General features: G+C 45.1%; 1 protein-coding gene across 1 annotated transcript; it reads right to left on the bottom strand.

Annotated features, from left to right (window-relative positions):
- Positions 1 to 8,842: 8,842 nt before the first annotated feature.
- On the bottom strand, positions 8,843 to 14,153 carry LOC119302809 (protein DETOXIFICATION 21-like). The gene is made up of 8 exons (XM_037579851.1): positions 13,744 to 14,153; positions 10,830 to 11,371; positions 10,627 to 10,713; positions 10,395 to 10,451; positions 10,064 to 10,302; positions 9,785 to 9,903; positions 9,588 to 9,674; positions 8,843 to 9,418 (listed from the first exon to the last, which is right to left on the bottom strand). Exons 1-8 carry the CDS (start codon positions 14,017 to 14,019, stop codon positions 9,335 to 9,337), a joined length of 1,491 nt encoding a protein of 496 aa, XP_037435748.1. The 5' UTR covers positions 14,020 to 14,153; the 3' UTR covers positions 8,843 to 9,334.
- Between the last annotated feature and the right edge of the window lie 1,033 nt (positions 14,154 to 15,186).

Below are 15,186 nucleotides of genomic sequence, written 5' to 3'. Positions count from 1 at the left end.
TGTACAAACAAATTATAGAGCAATTGTGATTTTCTATCATCTGAACTATATTGGCCGATTCCTTATCTCAATCAAACCTAATACACCCGGGTTCAAATTCATCTTTTAAAGCACCCTGCGTACGAAAAATAGTGGGAGTTACCGTGAGATTGTGCAACATACATTTTTATAAAAAATACAAATAGTCCATGTTTCTTTTGTAGAAATAAGGAGCATCTGCAACCAAGATTGCCTAATAATCCATGATTTTTTCTGTGAATTTTGAAAAACTTGGATTCAAATGGTCGTGCTCTAGTTAAATATACCGTGTCTCCTTTAGAACGCGAGGACTACTCATTGCCTGGTGGCATAGCCATCGATTACTATGCCTCAAGTTGTGGGTTCGATTGGTCTCAAAATCAGTGGATGCAACAAGGAGTTGAACTCGTGACTAGGAGATGCTTGGAGATCCATAAAAGTTCAATACTTTCCTATATTGACTTCAGAAATTTGAATTCAAAATTCGTTTGAAATATTTCAAGCGACGTGAAAGTCATGGCGAATAAGATCAGTTATACGTCTCAGTTATTAAGGGCGTGTTTGGTACTTGTCCACTCCATCTTACACCTGCCCTGGTTGGTCCCTAGGATGTGCCTGAGACTTGTCCACAGAAAGTAGATGGATGCATGGCCTGACCCTTCCCCAGCTGTGTGATTAGTCTGGTCCAGCTAGGATTAGCCCAGGCACTGTAATTAGCCTGGGCCAGGCAACCTCTCCCTTACGCCTAACAGGATCGGATTATTTAAGACCTAGAAATAACAACCCAACAGGCAGCAACATGCAAGGACAAGGAACCAAACGCCCGCGCAGCAGGCTGGCGTCGTCAGGCAAAAAATTGCATCGTTCCAGGCACTATCCAAGCAGCTCATTCCCTCGGCCACAGTATCCAGGCCTCTAAACCAAACTAGCCATGACTCATGGCACTCAGACATACTCTCTCCGTCCGGAAATACTTGTCATTAAAATAAATGAAAATGAATATATCTAGAACTAAAATACATCTAGATACATCTATTTCAATGACAAGTATTTTCGGACGGAGGGAGTATGATGCAGTCTCGTTTAGATGAAATGAGTCGACAGAAAAGGATTGTTCGAAACTGTTGTACACACGATTTATTGATGCACGACTTGTGCACGACTTGATTAGAAGCCATCGAGTCCGAGGAGGTGGACCTACCGGTGGTGTACAAGTAGAACGAGGTCCTCCCTATTTGAGACATAGGCAGGCAAAGCAGGTCGATCAGAACAGCAGGAGGATCATCTTCTGTCCGGCATCCATGCCACCCAACCACGCGAGGCACGTAAGCCAAACTGTGTCACCGAATATTTCTGTCTCCATGACAATGTCATATGAGAGAAAAAATATTCGCAAAAAAGCCTATAAGAACTGTCGACGAATATCACAACACTAATTCTAAACGCATGGGCTTTACGAGGCTGTTTGGATTGACGCCCGAGGCTGCCAAGCCAAAATATTGGCGTTGACCGGGCACATGGGCATCGTTTGAATCGAAACCAATTCTTTGGCGTGCCCTGACTACCTTCAGCTTTCTAGTTCATTTTTTTTGCCAAACTATCGGTCAAGGCATGGGCGGCAAAAAGCCTATGCATTGACGGAGTCTGCGTGGGCGATATCCAAACATATGTTTTATGGACCTTCTCTAACTAATCTTCTCCCACCCCTCTTAATTTCAGTGGGGGTGGGCCCCTCATCCAGATTTCTACCCAATCAGAAAATCCCAGCCAAGCCTGTCCGCTGACTCCGTAATGGGCCCATCATACAGTCGCAAGTGATGGGTAGTGTGGGAAAACCCTAGGCCATTTCTCAGACTACCCATCAGGGCCGGAGAAGTGTGAATAGGCCATTTCTCTAACTACCTTTCTTCTTACCAGCGAGCGAGCGAGCGAATCGTCACACCGAACCGATGGCCGCCGCCGCCGCCCTCGCGGAAGCCAGCAAGTGGCTGGCCGTCTCGGCGAAAGCCGTCGCCGAAGCCAGCAACTGGGCCTCCGTCGCGGCGAAAGCCTGGGAGTCCGACGAGGACGCCGACAAGCGCTTGTCCATCGCGTCGAACGCGGCCGCCGAAGCCAAGAAGTGCGCCGCCGTCGCGGCGAAAGCGGCCGCCGAATCCAAAAAGTGGTCCTCCATCGCGATATCCAAACGCAAGTCCCTCGCTGTGGTGCCCCCTTCTCGGGTGAGGTCCTCTCTTCTTCCCTGGAGCCCCGGTTCCGGCGATTGATGAGGCTGAGCGTATCCCCTGCTGGATCTGGCGCTGGGCGTGTTTATTTATGTTCTTGGGTTATTTCATCTGTAGGACAAGGCAGGCATCAAGAATGGCTTCAAGGAGGAGGAGGAGGAGGAGGAGGAGGAGGAGGAGGAGGAGGAGGAGCTGCTGGTCATCACCAACCCTAAGCTGGGTAGTCTCATCTACCATTGCTTCGTAAGCACTGCACACTCACTCGATTTTTCTTTCATCATACCATACCCTGGATTTCTATCTATGTAGCCCTGAGTCTTTTGATCCAGGAAGCGGAATAGACACCCCCAATGCCACTGCAGATAGATAAATAGATAGCCATCTCCTGCCTTATGCATGTACTTCAAAGTTCCAAACCCAATGTAAACTGCTGCTGCTGCTGCTTAACACACAAACATGCATTTCACTTTCTTGGACCAAGGAGTATACTACCTGTTTTTATGACCGATAATTCAAAACGGTGCCATGATCTGCTACCGTGAATTGGAGTTTCTATTCTATGTTTTCTATCTTTCTGCCCAACTTTAATCTGAAGTCAGTTGTGTTGCTCAGTGTCTGTGTGACATCAGCTCATCATCTACTTGTTACATTGGGCCTATCTTTAGAAACATGTTTTTATTTGGATGTAGTATATGTGAAATACGAAGGGGATATTTCTCTTAAAAATATAGAAGAGAGTTGTACTTGTGAGCTGGAATGGAACTGCCAAAGCAGAGAACCACATAGATCCATGTCGAGATGGACCATATGGTCTGTTTAGAACTTTAGATTGCCACCAATGACAGAATTTTTTACTGCAGCACCATGCTACAAACAAACGTTGTTCTTCTGCTTTACATTTGAGAGTTCAGTTTTTTTTTTCATGTGATTGGGAGTTTCCTCTGGCTCTGCCATCTTCGTCCGAGCCCCCCTCGCCCCTATCCCTGAACTCACATGAATTTCTGTTTTGTTCGTACATACCCTGTCCAAAAGCATAGAATGGTAGTTAGATCAACATAGAAATGATGTAGCCATTTGTTTTATATAATATGTAGTAACTTGGCATTATAACCAACATGTTCATTCATGGCATCACCACTATCATCCGAGAATGGATAATATTTTACAATGTACAAGTCAAATTTCTTGATAATGGTATTGTGCCTGCTCATCCTGCTGCGGTTATAAAATGGTTTTTGTTTATATGTCGATGACATAATGGTAAAATAATAATAAGTAAATAAAAGAACATACCTTCGCGTCTGTATTAGCACGGTCATGTATCATTCAATTACCAGTATTCAAAAGAATGTGACCGAACTAAATGTAAGAGTGCTTGCTGGTAGGTGAACTACATAATCCAATTACTAACTCCCATACTGCTACATTCAACTACTAGCTGAGAAGAAAAGGTTGATTACACTTCAGTTTTGTAATCTATGATTTTGTTGCTTCCAAATAAAAATGTAATATCTGAAAGATTTAATCTTTTCTTATGAAGCGATCGAGAGGCACCAGAAATTTTAAGACATAACAATAAAATAATCCTAGTAGATCAACTTCAGTACTGACCACTACTGCTACTGCTTCTGCAATTCAAGCTATCGAGATAGTTCAAGCTAGCTTGTTGTGGAATTTAGTTGGGCATGACACTGCAATGCAGAAAGTTCAGGTTGGTTGCAATCCACGATAGACAAACAGGTACATGATTACGACCTACATGATTTCCTTGTCTTTTAACCACTTATTTCCTTGGAGTCTCAACCATTTCCTTTTGATTTAGATTATTTTTCTTCGGATAATTCTAGCGGTAATTTCTTTTACATTTTGAGTACATGAACAATAACTAATAGTGACTTTACTTCTTATACTAACCATCTTTATGCTAGATCTGCAATTGTGAATTTAGTGATATAAACTCTACAAAAATTAACAGTAACTAATCGCCTACTAGTTACTGATAATTTTCAACACTTGTAATATTCCTCTTGTATCTCCTGTTATCTGGGCTACTCCTGTTATGTAGTACACATATGTGGAGTTTCTAGTGCTGTAGAATTATTTTTGCCATGGAAGCACATCAGTATCATGATTCATGCCATTCTGGTATAAGATGAACTAAAGCTTATTCATCAACTCAGCAAATGAAAATATTGCATCCTACTTCTACAGATTATGTGTTCTGTTATCATAATGAAACAAGACCTCATTGATGTGTTTCTACTTTCTACTCGAAGCTGCAGACCATCCAGAGAATATGCTAATTGAAGAACAAAGGGGAGAACTTGAAGCTTTTATGCTAATCGGAAGAGGGGGTTTACCTTATTGTAGATTGTTACAAATTCTTCTCTGACGCTGCAATCATCCTAGTCCTCTTGGATCTTGATCTTGGGGATTCATGTCCGCCTCTTATGGCGGACCTTGCCAGCGATGGGAATGGTAAGATAGGGGGATGGATTGGTGATGGGAAGAGCTGTTGGGGGCCATGGTGAAGGTAAACAACGGCAGTGGGGTGAGCACGGTGGAACCGTGGAAGCAGGCGGCGGCGCTGAGGCGGACATGGGGGAGGTGGACAGCGGCGCCATTGCAGCCATGGAGGAGGTGGACAGGGGCGCTGGGCCGGTCATGGCGCACATGGACGGCGGCGCTAGGCCGGCCATGGCGGAGGCGGACGGCGGCGACGTGGCCATGGCTGAGCCATGCGGCGGCGATCCATAATCCCCGCGGCGGCGCGGCTGGCTAGGCAGATACATGAGTTCGATGTGGGCACCACGGGTTATTGTGTGATGAATTTACCCTTGGAAAAAACAACCGGTCTCACTAAAATATTGTAATGGTCCCACCGCTACATATAATTTGCCGTAATTTTAGTTTTGTAACTCCTCATAACTCCTATTTTCTCACTGTCAGATCAGGGTGGATAGACGGCTCGTAAAATCGCCAATCACCGTAACAGTTGTATTCTATATATAGGCAGTATTTAGTGTTGGCATTCTCGTATAAGGCACGACAACACTAGATACTTTATCTATGGCGTACATATAAATCCTACGCCAGCAATATCTTCCAACTGATCAGCACACTTAGGCCCACATAATGGTGGTTTGACAAAATATCCACGTCAGCACTACCCATATAAATCTGGCATACCAATTATACTTATGCCAGCACTATCTAAAAAAAATAGTGTTGGCGTTGGTTGAAAATGGCGTGCCATCAACGAAAGTTGTGGCTATCCACTTTTCCACTAGTTAAGTGAACTTGTATTGCGTGTGTGTGTGGCTTTTGAGCCGCCGCTGTGGGCTGTATTCAGATTTTATGTCTTCGTGAACCTTGGGTGTTTCTTTTAACCACTAAAGGCTTCAGTCATCTAAAGTTGGGCAATCACCTCCTTCCTAGAAATAAAAAGATAGAGTAAACACAAATGTTTAACAAGTGATAACTCATCTATTATCAAATGCAGAAGCTAGTGGTGAGCTAATAGGAGTAAAGGTTTGTCGTGATGCACCAGCTATTACAAATCTGTTATTTGCTGATGATTCACTGATTTTAATGAAGGCCAATGTAACTAATGTTGTCTGCTTAAAGTCTATCCTGGATGTATTGTGAAGCATCTGGCCAGCAAGTTAGTGTTGAGAAATCGAGCATATTCTTTAATTAGTCCAAGCACAAAAGTGAACATGAAGGCTGAAGTTTGTTCCTCTCTAAATATAATGACAGAAGCGTTAAATGATAAGTACTTGGGACTTCCTGCTACGCTCTGTTTAGACAAGTTTGATAGTTTCCATTATTTGATCGATCGCCTGATTCAGAGGCTAATGGGGTGGAAAGAAAAATGCCTGTCGTCAGGTGGTAAAGAAGTGCTACTAAAGTCTGTTGCACAAGTCATACCAACTTATGCGATGTCGGTCTTTAAAATTCCTAAAGAAAATTGCAAAGGAATCACTGATGCGATGTCAAGTTTTTGATGGGGTGATGATGTTTCGCAGAAAAAGATGCACCGGTTCCCGTGGTGGAAAATGTGCATACCTAAGAACAGAGGGGGCATGGGATTTAGAGATATCCATTGCTTTAATCTAGCATTGTTGGCTAAGCAAGCATGGGGCTTGATTGATGATCCTAAGTCGCTATGCGCTATTATCCTTGGAGCAAAGTACTTCCCTGATGGAGATTTGTTCAAGGCTACTTTGAAGAAAAAAGCTTCATACACCCGACAAAGCATAATTGCAGGAGTGGAAACCTTGAAGAGAGGTTACATATGGAGAATAGGTGATGGATCCAAAGTGAATATTTGGGATGATCCGTGGATACCCCAATCACCGTCTAGAAAATTTTTGACAGTTCGTGGAAGTAATATCATCTCAAGAGTGAGTGATCTTATTGATCCTTCCACGGGGGATTGGGACGAGCAGCTGGTACAGCAGACCTTGTGGCCTCTAGATGCCTGCAGGATCTTGTCTATCCCACTCCCGCTACATGAGATGGAAGACTTTGTGGCATGGAATCTGTCAAGAAACGGAATTTTTTCCGTAAGGTCGGGCTATTGCGCTGAGTGGGAGTTCCATTATGGGCAGAAAATCCAGCCAAGTAGGACGTCATCTACCCCTAAAAATAACTAGGAATCGCTATGGAATCTACAATGCCCAGCAAAAATCAAGATATTTATTTGGAGAGCATTGCAAAGCGCAATCCCATGTCGCGCCATACTCGCAGCAAAACATATGAAGGTTAAAACAGGTTGCCCAGCTTGCAACAGAGGACCTGAGAGTATTATGCAGCTACTCTTCCAATGCAAGAAAGCTGTCGAAGTTTGGCAATTGTTGAGATTACATGACATTATCAAAAAAGCTTGTTGTGTGAGTAGGTTTGATGAAGTCGTGATTGAGCATATTTTGTGTCTTCGGGACTCGGACATCCATGTACTTGGGCTGCCTAATCCGGGGGAGACAATAGCAACTAGTGCCTGGTATTTGTGGTTCGAGCGGAGGAAACTAACACATGGTGAGAAAACACAAACTGCAGCCCAAATTCTATTGGCAGTAAGGGGACTAGCAGCGAACTTTGTTATAGCATGTAAGCCCAAAGCGAAGAGGAGAGTGATGGCTTGGTCTAAGCCCCAGTCGGGATATATGAATATTAATGTAGATGCTGGGTTTGACCATGCCAATCTGAATGGTACGGTTGGTGTGCAATTCTCCGAGATGATAATGACAAATTTATAGCTGCAGCAAACGAAAGACTAGATTTTTGCTATGGGTCATTTTCTGCTGAAGCAATGGCTGTGAGATTTGGGTTAAACTTAGCACAGACAGTGGGATGTAGCAAGATTGAGGTTGTCTCCCACAATGAAGAAGTTGTTAATGCTTTGAAGGAGGGCTTCTCCAGCTCAGTGGCAAGTGCTATATTCGATGACTGTTATTACATGTCGCTAGACTTTAATCACATTTTGTTTGATTCATGTATTAGAGATAATAATCAGGTAGCCCATGAATTGGCCAAGTTCTCTCCTCCTAGTATCGGGATGGATTCGCCTCCGGACGAGATTATACCTTTTCTTATAAATGATACAATTGTGATTGAATAAAGGAGGAGATGATTTGTCAAAAAAACAAACTCATGTACCATAATAACCATATATATTGTTAGCCCGCAAAAGAAAATTATATATTGTTGAATGTTGACCATGGCCACCCTTTCAGAGCCACTTTCTTCCCTTCCCAGAGTGTAGCAAAGTATTGTGTGACATACCAAGTCGCTTGGGGGTACTTTTCGTAGCCATGGCTGACCATGCCACTACTCGACGTGTAGCAACAAATCAGCCGCGCATACCGCAATAGAATGAGCGCGTTCAACATTTCAACACGGCGAAGAACCCTTGATGAAGCAAACACGCAAGAACGAAGTGCCTCATGTTAATATATTGCGTGGCAGATGCTAATTTGCACTTGTACATAACGTGTTTGATCGTTTTTCTCCGGACGAAAATTCAACCCGATCTATGCTATGACGCTACGTACTACTACATATAATCCCGCGGCTCCGCTCGTCCGGCCCGTCCAGCAAGCAGCATGCATGCGACGCGAGCGTTCACGATGCCAAGAAGGGCTCTGGCCGACCTCGGAGCCGGCGGGGGCGGTCCCAGCGCCGGCACGATAATCGGTCTGTTCGTCGCCGCGGCTGCGGTCATGCTGCTCGCCGCCCTCCTCAGCAGCCTCTGCTCTCGCGGCGGGGGAGCGAGACGCGCGCCTCGGTCCACAGGAAATCCAGCGGGCGGCCCTGCTTCATTCATGTCTGGCGCCATGTTTGCTTCTGCCGCCGCGGCTAGCAGCGCCGGCGGCGGCGGCGCTGGCAGTACCGGTGGCTGTGCCGGTGGCTGCTAGCGAGAGTGCCAGAGGAGTATGCGCGCATGTACTAATTAATTCATTGGCTTGTTGCATGTAATACATCCCTGTAATTGGTGTGCTAGCTCAACCTGCCTTCCGGTGTATATTCTTCTGTTCTAGGCTTCTACTAGCTAGGAGTAATACAATTGCGCAGTGATACTGTCACATTCCCCTCTATTGTATAAACCGCGACAAGTTTCATGTCGACTTGTAGTTAAACCGATAGAATGAATCTACACCAACCTGATTGTTTGATGATCATAACAAGACACAGATGACAGGGCCAAGCGAATGCAGTTCATATACAAGCACCATGTTTGCTAATCACAAGTTCACAACCAAAATCTTTCAAGATGCAACAACACTTGTGCCACCAGCTAGCTCACAGCAGTCCAAGGCATATTTTACATGCTGAGGCAGAGGTTAGATCAAGTGTCCCTTCTTGAGTGACATGTTTTTCCTTCTCTAATGGGGCCTGCATCACTGTCATCATCTTCTCGATCTTGGGGAACAACCTTCAACGCGCCTACGCCTACTAATGTTCCATCCGTTCATTCTTGACATATTGAAAGAATTGTACTTATCCTCTGAAACGCTGCAAGCTCTGATCAAGCTGGATATACAAGTTCCTCTATCTCATGACGATTCATTACATGTGCCAGATTATTAGTCTCATGGACTTCCCCTTGAATCTGGCTTCCCTTTGTTCCCATCCGTGATGTACCATCTCTTCAATCTCTCCTGAGTAACCTCTACCTGAAAAATCAGAAGGAATAGTAACCATAATTGAGTATATCTCCTACACCCTTCTAGTCTAGCACACAATATGTACTTATAACTGATTTGCAAAATAGGTTACACATATAAAGACTTACTTAACAATGTTTGAGTACAATAATGATCGAACAATTATAACAAGGCTAACCTGTTTATCCCAGTCAGTCCTAATTGTTATGAACACAAGTACAATTGTTTGGATCAGTGTTCCGAGCAGCATGCCAACCCAAACGCCCTATAGCAACAATGCAACCAAGGAGATCGAGTTAGGACCACAACTTATTAGAGCCAAGAGGCACAACTGATTGACTGATACAACAACATCATCTGAAATAATGTTCTTACCTTCACATGATATCCAAAAACATAGCCAAGGATTGCTCCAACAGGGATACCAATCAAGTAATACGTTGTGATGTTAACATAGGCTACTATACTTTGCCAACCCGCACCGATGGCAACACCTAGAGGATGATCAAACGGGATTATATTTTCAGTAAACCAAAATAATCTTGTATTGGTATAGAAGGCAAATATTTTGCCTCGTTTTTTTCAAAGAAGTTAACCAAACGAAATGATTGTAATGTATATGCATTTAGAATTCAGGCAAAAGCGAAAGCAAACCTGATAGCACCGGTTGAACACTATTCAACAAGATGGAGAAGGCTAGAAGAGGTGACAGGCTAGCAACTGCGGCAGCTACCTCTTCACTGGTGGTAAATATGTAGGAAAGCTTTCCGCGGAAGAAAAGGAAAAATATGAAGAACACAAGGCCTATTGAGAAAGAAGTGGCGACGACATTTATGATGGCGAACTTGGCCCTTCTTGCATTTCCAGCTCCGAGCTCATTTGCAACGCGTACTCTATAACACACAAAATCATTATCATCAAAAATCTGAAAACTTATTCAATCGCACGATACGAATAATAGGGAGTTCTAAGATCGAGAAGCTACCCTATTGCAGACAAAAAGCCAATAGAAATCATCATCTCCCAACCGTTGATGTTAAGGCTACAGATTTCAGAGATTGAAAATCACATTACTTGATTAGTTTCTCATGTGCCAAGACAAGGAAACAATAAGAAATGTGAAATGAGCTTCAAAAGCCAAAGCTATACAATGAGCTTCAGGAAAAATGAAATAGTGAACTCTGAGTTATATAAAGTAGTGAATTAATATGTATTACCATATTGAAAGAGCGTCAAGTGCAACCTCTGCATTCTTCATGTACCCGGTTAGGAGCACCAATATGGTGTTGTACCACAATTCCAAACTGAAAATGCACACAGGAAATAACATGCATTATTGATAGACTAGATACATCCAAAATTCAGATAAGGACCGAAACTGCATATACAGTGAAAATCAAGTTTCTTCATAACTTCATACCAGAGCATCACACCAGAGGATAGTGAGAGCCTGAGGACAGGAACGAGGTCCGTGAGTGCCACGGAGGAGAAGCCGGTCCATGTGAGAGGGCAGCCACCGCAGAAGACGAAGATGAGCTGCCCAAACACAGGAATCCACATGGCGATGACCATGGAGGTCATGATCCCGTCGAGTCCAAGGTTCAGCCGAACGGTCAAGAGCCAGGACAGGAAGAGATGGACGCCGAGGGAGACGAACGCGAGGTAGGTGATGATCATGTTCTTGCTCTGCGCCTGCAGGTACATCTGGAGCGTGAAGCTGAAGACACACGCGAACATGACGGGGATGTACCAGAGCGAGATGGTCCCGGCGACGGCGCTGATGACCGGGTCCTGGCCGATGAAGACGAGGAGAGGCTCGGTGAAGACGAAGATGGGGAGCATGAGCACGGCGCAGCCGGTCAGGATGATCCAGGAGCGCTGCAGGGAGATGCCCATCATGTGGTACTGCTTCGCCCCGTACGACTGCCCGCACAGCGTCTCCAGCGCGCTCGCCATGCCCAGCTGCATTCATTTTAAGCACATTTTATTAGGTATTAAGATCATCAGCTCCTTTTCTTTCTCCTCTCAAGAAATTTATTTCTGACGCAGTGAAACCTCTGAAGTTCAGGATGTAAGTGGACCTGTTGCACTGGATGGCCTTGTGATAACAGTAATAGTGTATGCCAAGGATCAAGGATTCAGACTTTAGGGGTCATCTTGCTATATGGAGAGTGACGAAGCTATTGGAGGTCAATAAGGAATTAAAGGGTCGAGGATTCAGAGGTCATCTGGCTATATGTTGCTCAACAATGTTCATCGCAGCAAGCCCTAGTAAGGAACGGCATGGAATGAGGTGTCTGAACTCTGAACCTTGCTCGACATCATTCAGTTCTCAAGTTGCTGCAACCTGAATCTGCATCAATCCGACGCTGCCGTGAAGGAGACATATGAGAGGGACGCGGAGCATAGCAGGGCAGAGCAGAGGTACCGTGAAGTCACTGCCGAATACATCCTCCTCCGTCCCCAGCTGCGCCTACCATCAAAGCTGACGTCGCCGCCGCCGGAGCTGAAGAGAGTATCGGCGGGATTGAAGAGATAGGAGAGGAGGCGCCCTCGCAAGGCTCGGCTCGGTCCCCGGAAATTACCGACGGTGGCCTCTTCGAGAAACACGGAGGCGCCATGGAAGGAAGGGAGAACTGGAATGGGGAGGCGGTGCCGGTGGAGACAGCGGCGACGGCGTGGCGAACCGCGAACGCGGTGCCGGTAGAGGGAGGAGTGTGTGGTGGCCTCATGGGCTTTGCTGGGCTGCCCATTTGTGCCATTTCCCATTTGGTAGTAGTAGCGTGCCGAGTCACTCCAATGGGCAAGCCCAAGTACGAGAGGGTTTTCTGGTTTTGGGAAGCTTCTCCTCACTTGTTGCAAGGCTCGGCTGATTTTTATGCTAAAAAAAAAAGGTTCGGCTGATTTTTTTTCTTGCTTCATGTGTTTTCCCTTGTTGGTTTTACTAATAATTTTCCGTCGGCTTTCTATTTTCTATTTTTTTATACCTATCCATTTTTTCCTTCTCCTTTTAATTTTTTCTTCTCTTCTTTCATTTTCAATTAACGGATTTTTCTAAAAAAACCACTATTATTTTTAAAAATTCATAAAAAACTTTTAAAATTATGAACATTTTAGTTCAGTATTATTCTTTAGATTTTTGAACATCTTTAAAATTTCATGAATAACTTCTAATCTTCAAAAAAAATTAGTTCATGATAAAATATTAAATTTATGAACTTAGAAAATTTCGTGGATATTTTCCTAAATTTTTGAAAAAAAAATTAGAATATGAGAAGATGTTTTCAAATTGGTGATCATATCTAAAATTCATGAGATTTTTTTCAGATCAACAAACAATTTTTAATATGTGACACACATATAACAATTTTATCAAATCTATGTACTACATCTGGGTGGAGCTTTTTCTTTTTAATCAAGGGATTCGGTTTTCCTAGTGAACGAAGTAGCCGCTAATGGGCCGGCCCATGAGGCACACGACGGGCACGTTAGCTCGCACACCGTGCGGGATAAGAGCATCCTTTTTGAGAACGGGTGAAATCACTAATTAAAGGGCACTCCTTAAAAAAACCATGTTCATCTTCTTTGATGATGACAGCTGGTGCACAGCTTGTTGCCATTTGTCGCAACCTCACAGTTTTGAAGTGATCGCTTCCCACACGTTGGAGGATGGGTGGGTTCGGGGTTTTTTTAAGCTATTTTTTCAAACAAAATATCTCTTGAACTATGCGTCCAAATATTCCTCCAGCTAGACTGGGATTTGCAGGATAAGTTAACATGCCACGTTCTCTCAGGAAATGCCAGCCCATGATGGAAAAGGCATTTACTATCATCCAACGAGGTTGTTTTCGCTCAAAGAAAAATCCAAAGGTTGTTCCATCTTGACATTGACAATGACTTAAAAAAGTTGAAAGCACAAAGACAACACGAGGTAAGAACTATGGCTTTTCCTCTCAAGTCGACAAGAAACTGTACTTTTGTTGTGGCAAAGATGGACCACACGATACGGTTTTTTCTTGTGGTTGTTGGGATCAAGGGCCAGGACGCAGTTGGCGTATATATTTCTCTATCATGTTTGTGTCACGATCGTCCGTATGAAAACATGCAACCACTTGTACTCTCTATTTTTTGCCAATAAGAGAAAAGAGGAACAGTGCCAAACATGTTTATTTGCGTTATGATGGAACTGGCAACAGCAGACTGAGGTAGGCAGACATAATTAATCAATCAAGCAGACAGAGTACATATAATACAATACAATATAATAAGATGTTTGGCAGACGGATTGATGGAAGGAAGGAGCGATGAAAACAGCAATTGTTACTACCACTTACCAGTATGCCGTTGCTGAAGCGCATGAGGACGGTGGAGACAAGGGCGTAGGCGGCGAGCTGGGTGGCGCCGATGTGGCCGATGAAGGCCTGGCTGATGACGGCGATCCCGAAGGTGGAGAAGCGCGTGCAGATGGACGGCCCCGCCACCGCCCACAGCCGCCGGTTCTCCCCCACCAGCCGCCGCCCCAGCCCGCCGTCACCGGTCGCATTGTGCTCTGCCGCCCTGCAGGGCTCCAGCAGCGGGGCCTTGCTCTCCTCCGCCTCCCTCTTCTCCATGGATGAAGGCGGCAGGTCGCTCGCTCCTGGTTAGCTCAGTGATACAACTTTGCGCCTAGCTTAGAATCTAGCCCTGGAGAGGATCCGGTTAAGATGCGGATCAGTGGTGTCGCCTATTGGTGGGCAAGCAAAGCGTCCTTAATTTGGAGGAGGGGGGCGCGCGATGCGAGGACGGGTCGGCCCCTGTGGCACCTTGTGCTCCACCAGCGTTGGCGCTCGCACGTCGGCACGTGAGATTTGCCCGGTCGTCTCGCACTGCCGGTAGCTTTGTCACCGTCAGTGCTCCCGCTGGCCAGGATGGTTGACGGCGAGGCGAGACGAGACGAGATGCATCCAGGATCTGTCCTGCGGTTGGCCCATCAGTCCCCAGCGTTTACTCTATTGGCCTGCAAAACTGTACTTCAGTCAGTGCGCCTGACGCCAAAATTATGTGCATCTACCGCGATGTCTGTTTATTTACCTTCACTATATTCTTCTTTCTCCACGGTTTGCTGCTGCTACTATTATTGTTATTACTCACATGTGATGAGAGGAGAGCACAGATGTTTGGAGCGTAGGGGGTTGGGACGTGGGGCGTGCAAATCTGAAGCGTGTGTTGTTTCCTAGGCTGCTAGCGTTGCATGGCCAATATGTGCACACGTTCGGGCCTAGGTCAGGTGTGTGTCAGTGTGTGTGTTGTTGTTGTTGTTGTTCCCCAGTCTAATCGGTTTGACTGCGTTGGCCGACGTCCCTAGGCCAGGCCAGCCCCATCCACGTCGCATGCATGCAACTAGGCCAGCCTCATTAACGTCGGCGGGCCTGCGAGCCGTCACTTGCCGCCATCAATCTGGATGTCGTACATCGTCGGTCGGGACCGTCACGCTGATCGACGGGTACAAACAATGGGCCAAGGACAAGTGGACAAGCTAGACTGACCAGCCATACAATAGGCAGACAAGAGGATGGATCGCCTCTCTCCACGTATGCCCCCGTCTACCTAGCTATCTATTTTATCTATTACTACTAAAAGCACAATATGAGTTAAAATAAGAAAATAGATGCTAGAAAATCGCACACAAATCATAAAACATCTGTCCATTAATTCGGTAGACTCTCATTAAACCAAGAAGCACAGCCGTTAGATCTTGGACCCCGATATCGCCCGAACAACAAATTTAACTGCATCGG

Source organism: Triticum dicoccoides, chromosome 5A, assembly GCF_002162155.2.
Source record: "Triticum dicoccoides isolate Atlit2015 ecotype Zavitan chromosome 5A, WEW_v2.0, whole genome shotgun sequence".
Taxonomy (NCBI): Eukaryota; Viridiplantae; Streptophyta; class Magnoliopsida; order Poales; family Poaceae; genus Triticum; species Triticum dicoccoides.
This window is presented reverse-complemented; position numbering and strand designations above follow the sequence as displayed.

Coding starts and splice junctions, on each gene's coding strand:
- LOC119302809 (XM_037579851.1), bottom strand. CDS start 14,019: ATGGAGAAGAGGGAGGCGGAGGAGAGCAAGGCCCCGCTGCTGGAGCCC. Junction 11,372..13,743: donor GCTTCAGCAACGGCATACTG/GTAAGTGGTAGT, acceptor AAATGAATGCAG/CTGGGCATGGCGAGCGCGCT. Junction 9,419..9,587: donor GGACTGACTGGGATAAACAG/GTTAGCCTTGTT, acceptor CTGATTTTTCAG/GTAGAGGTTACTCAGGAGAG.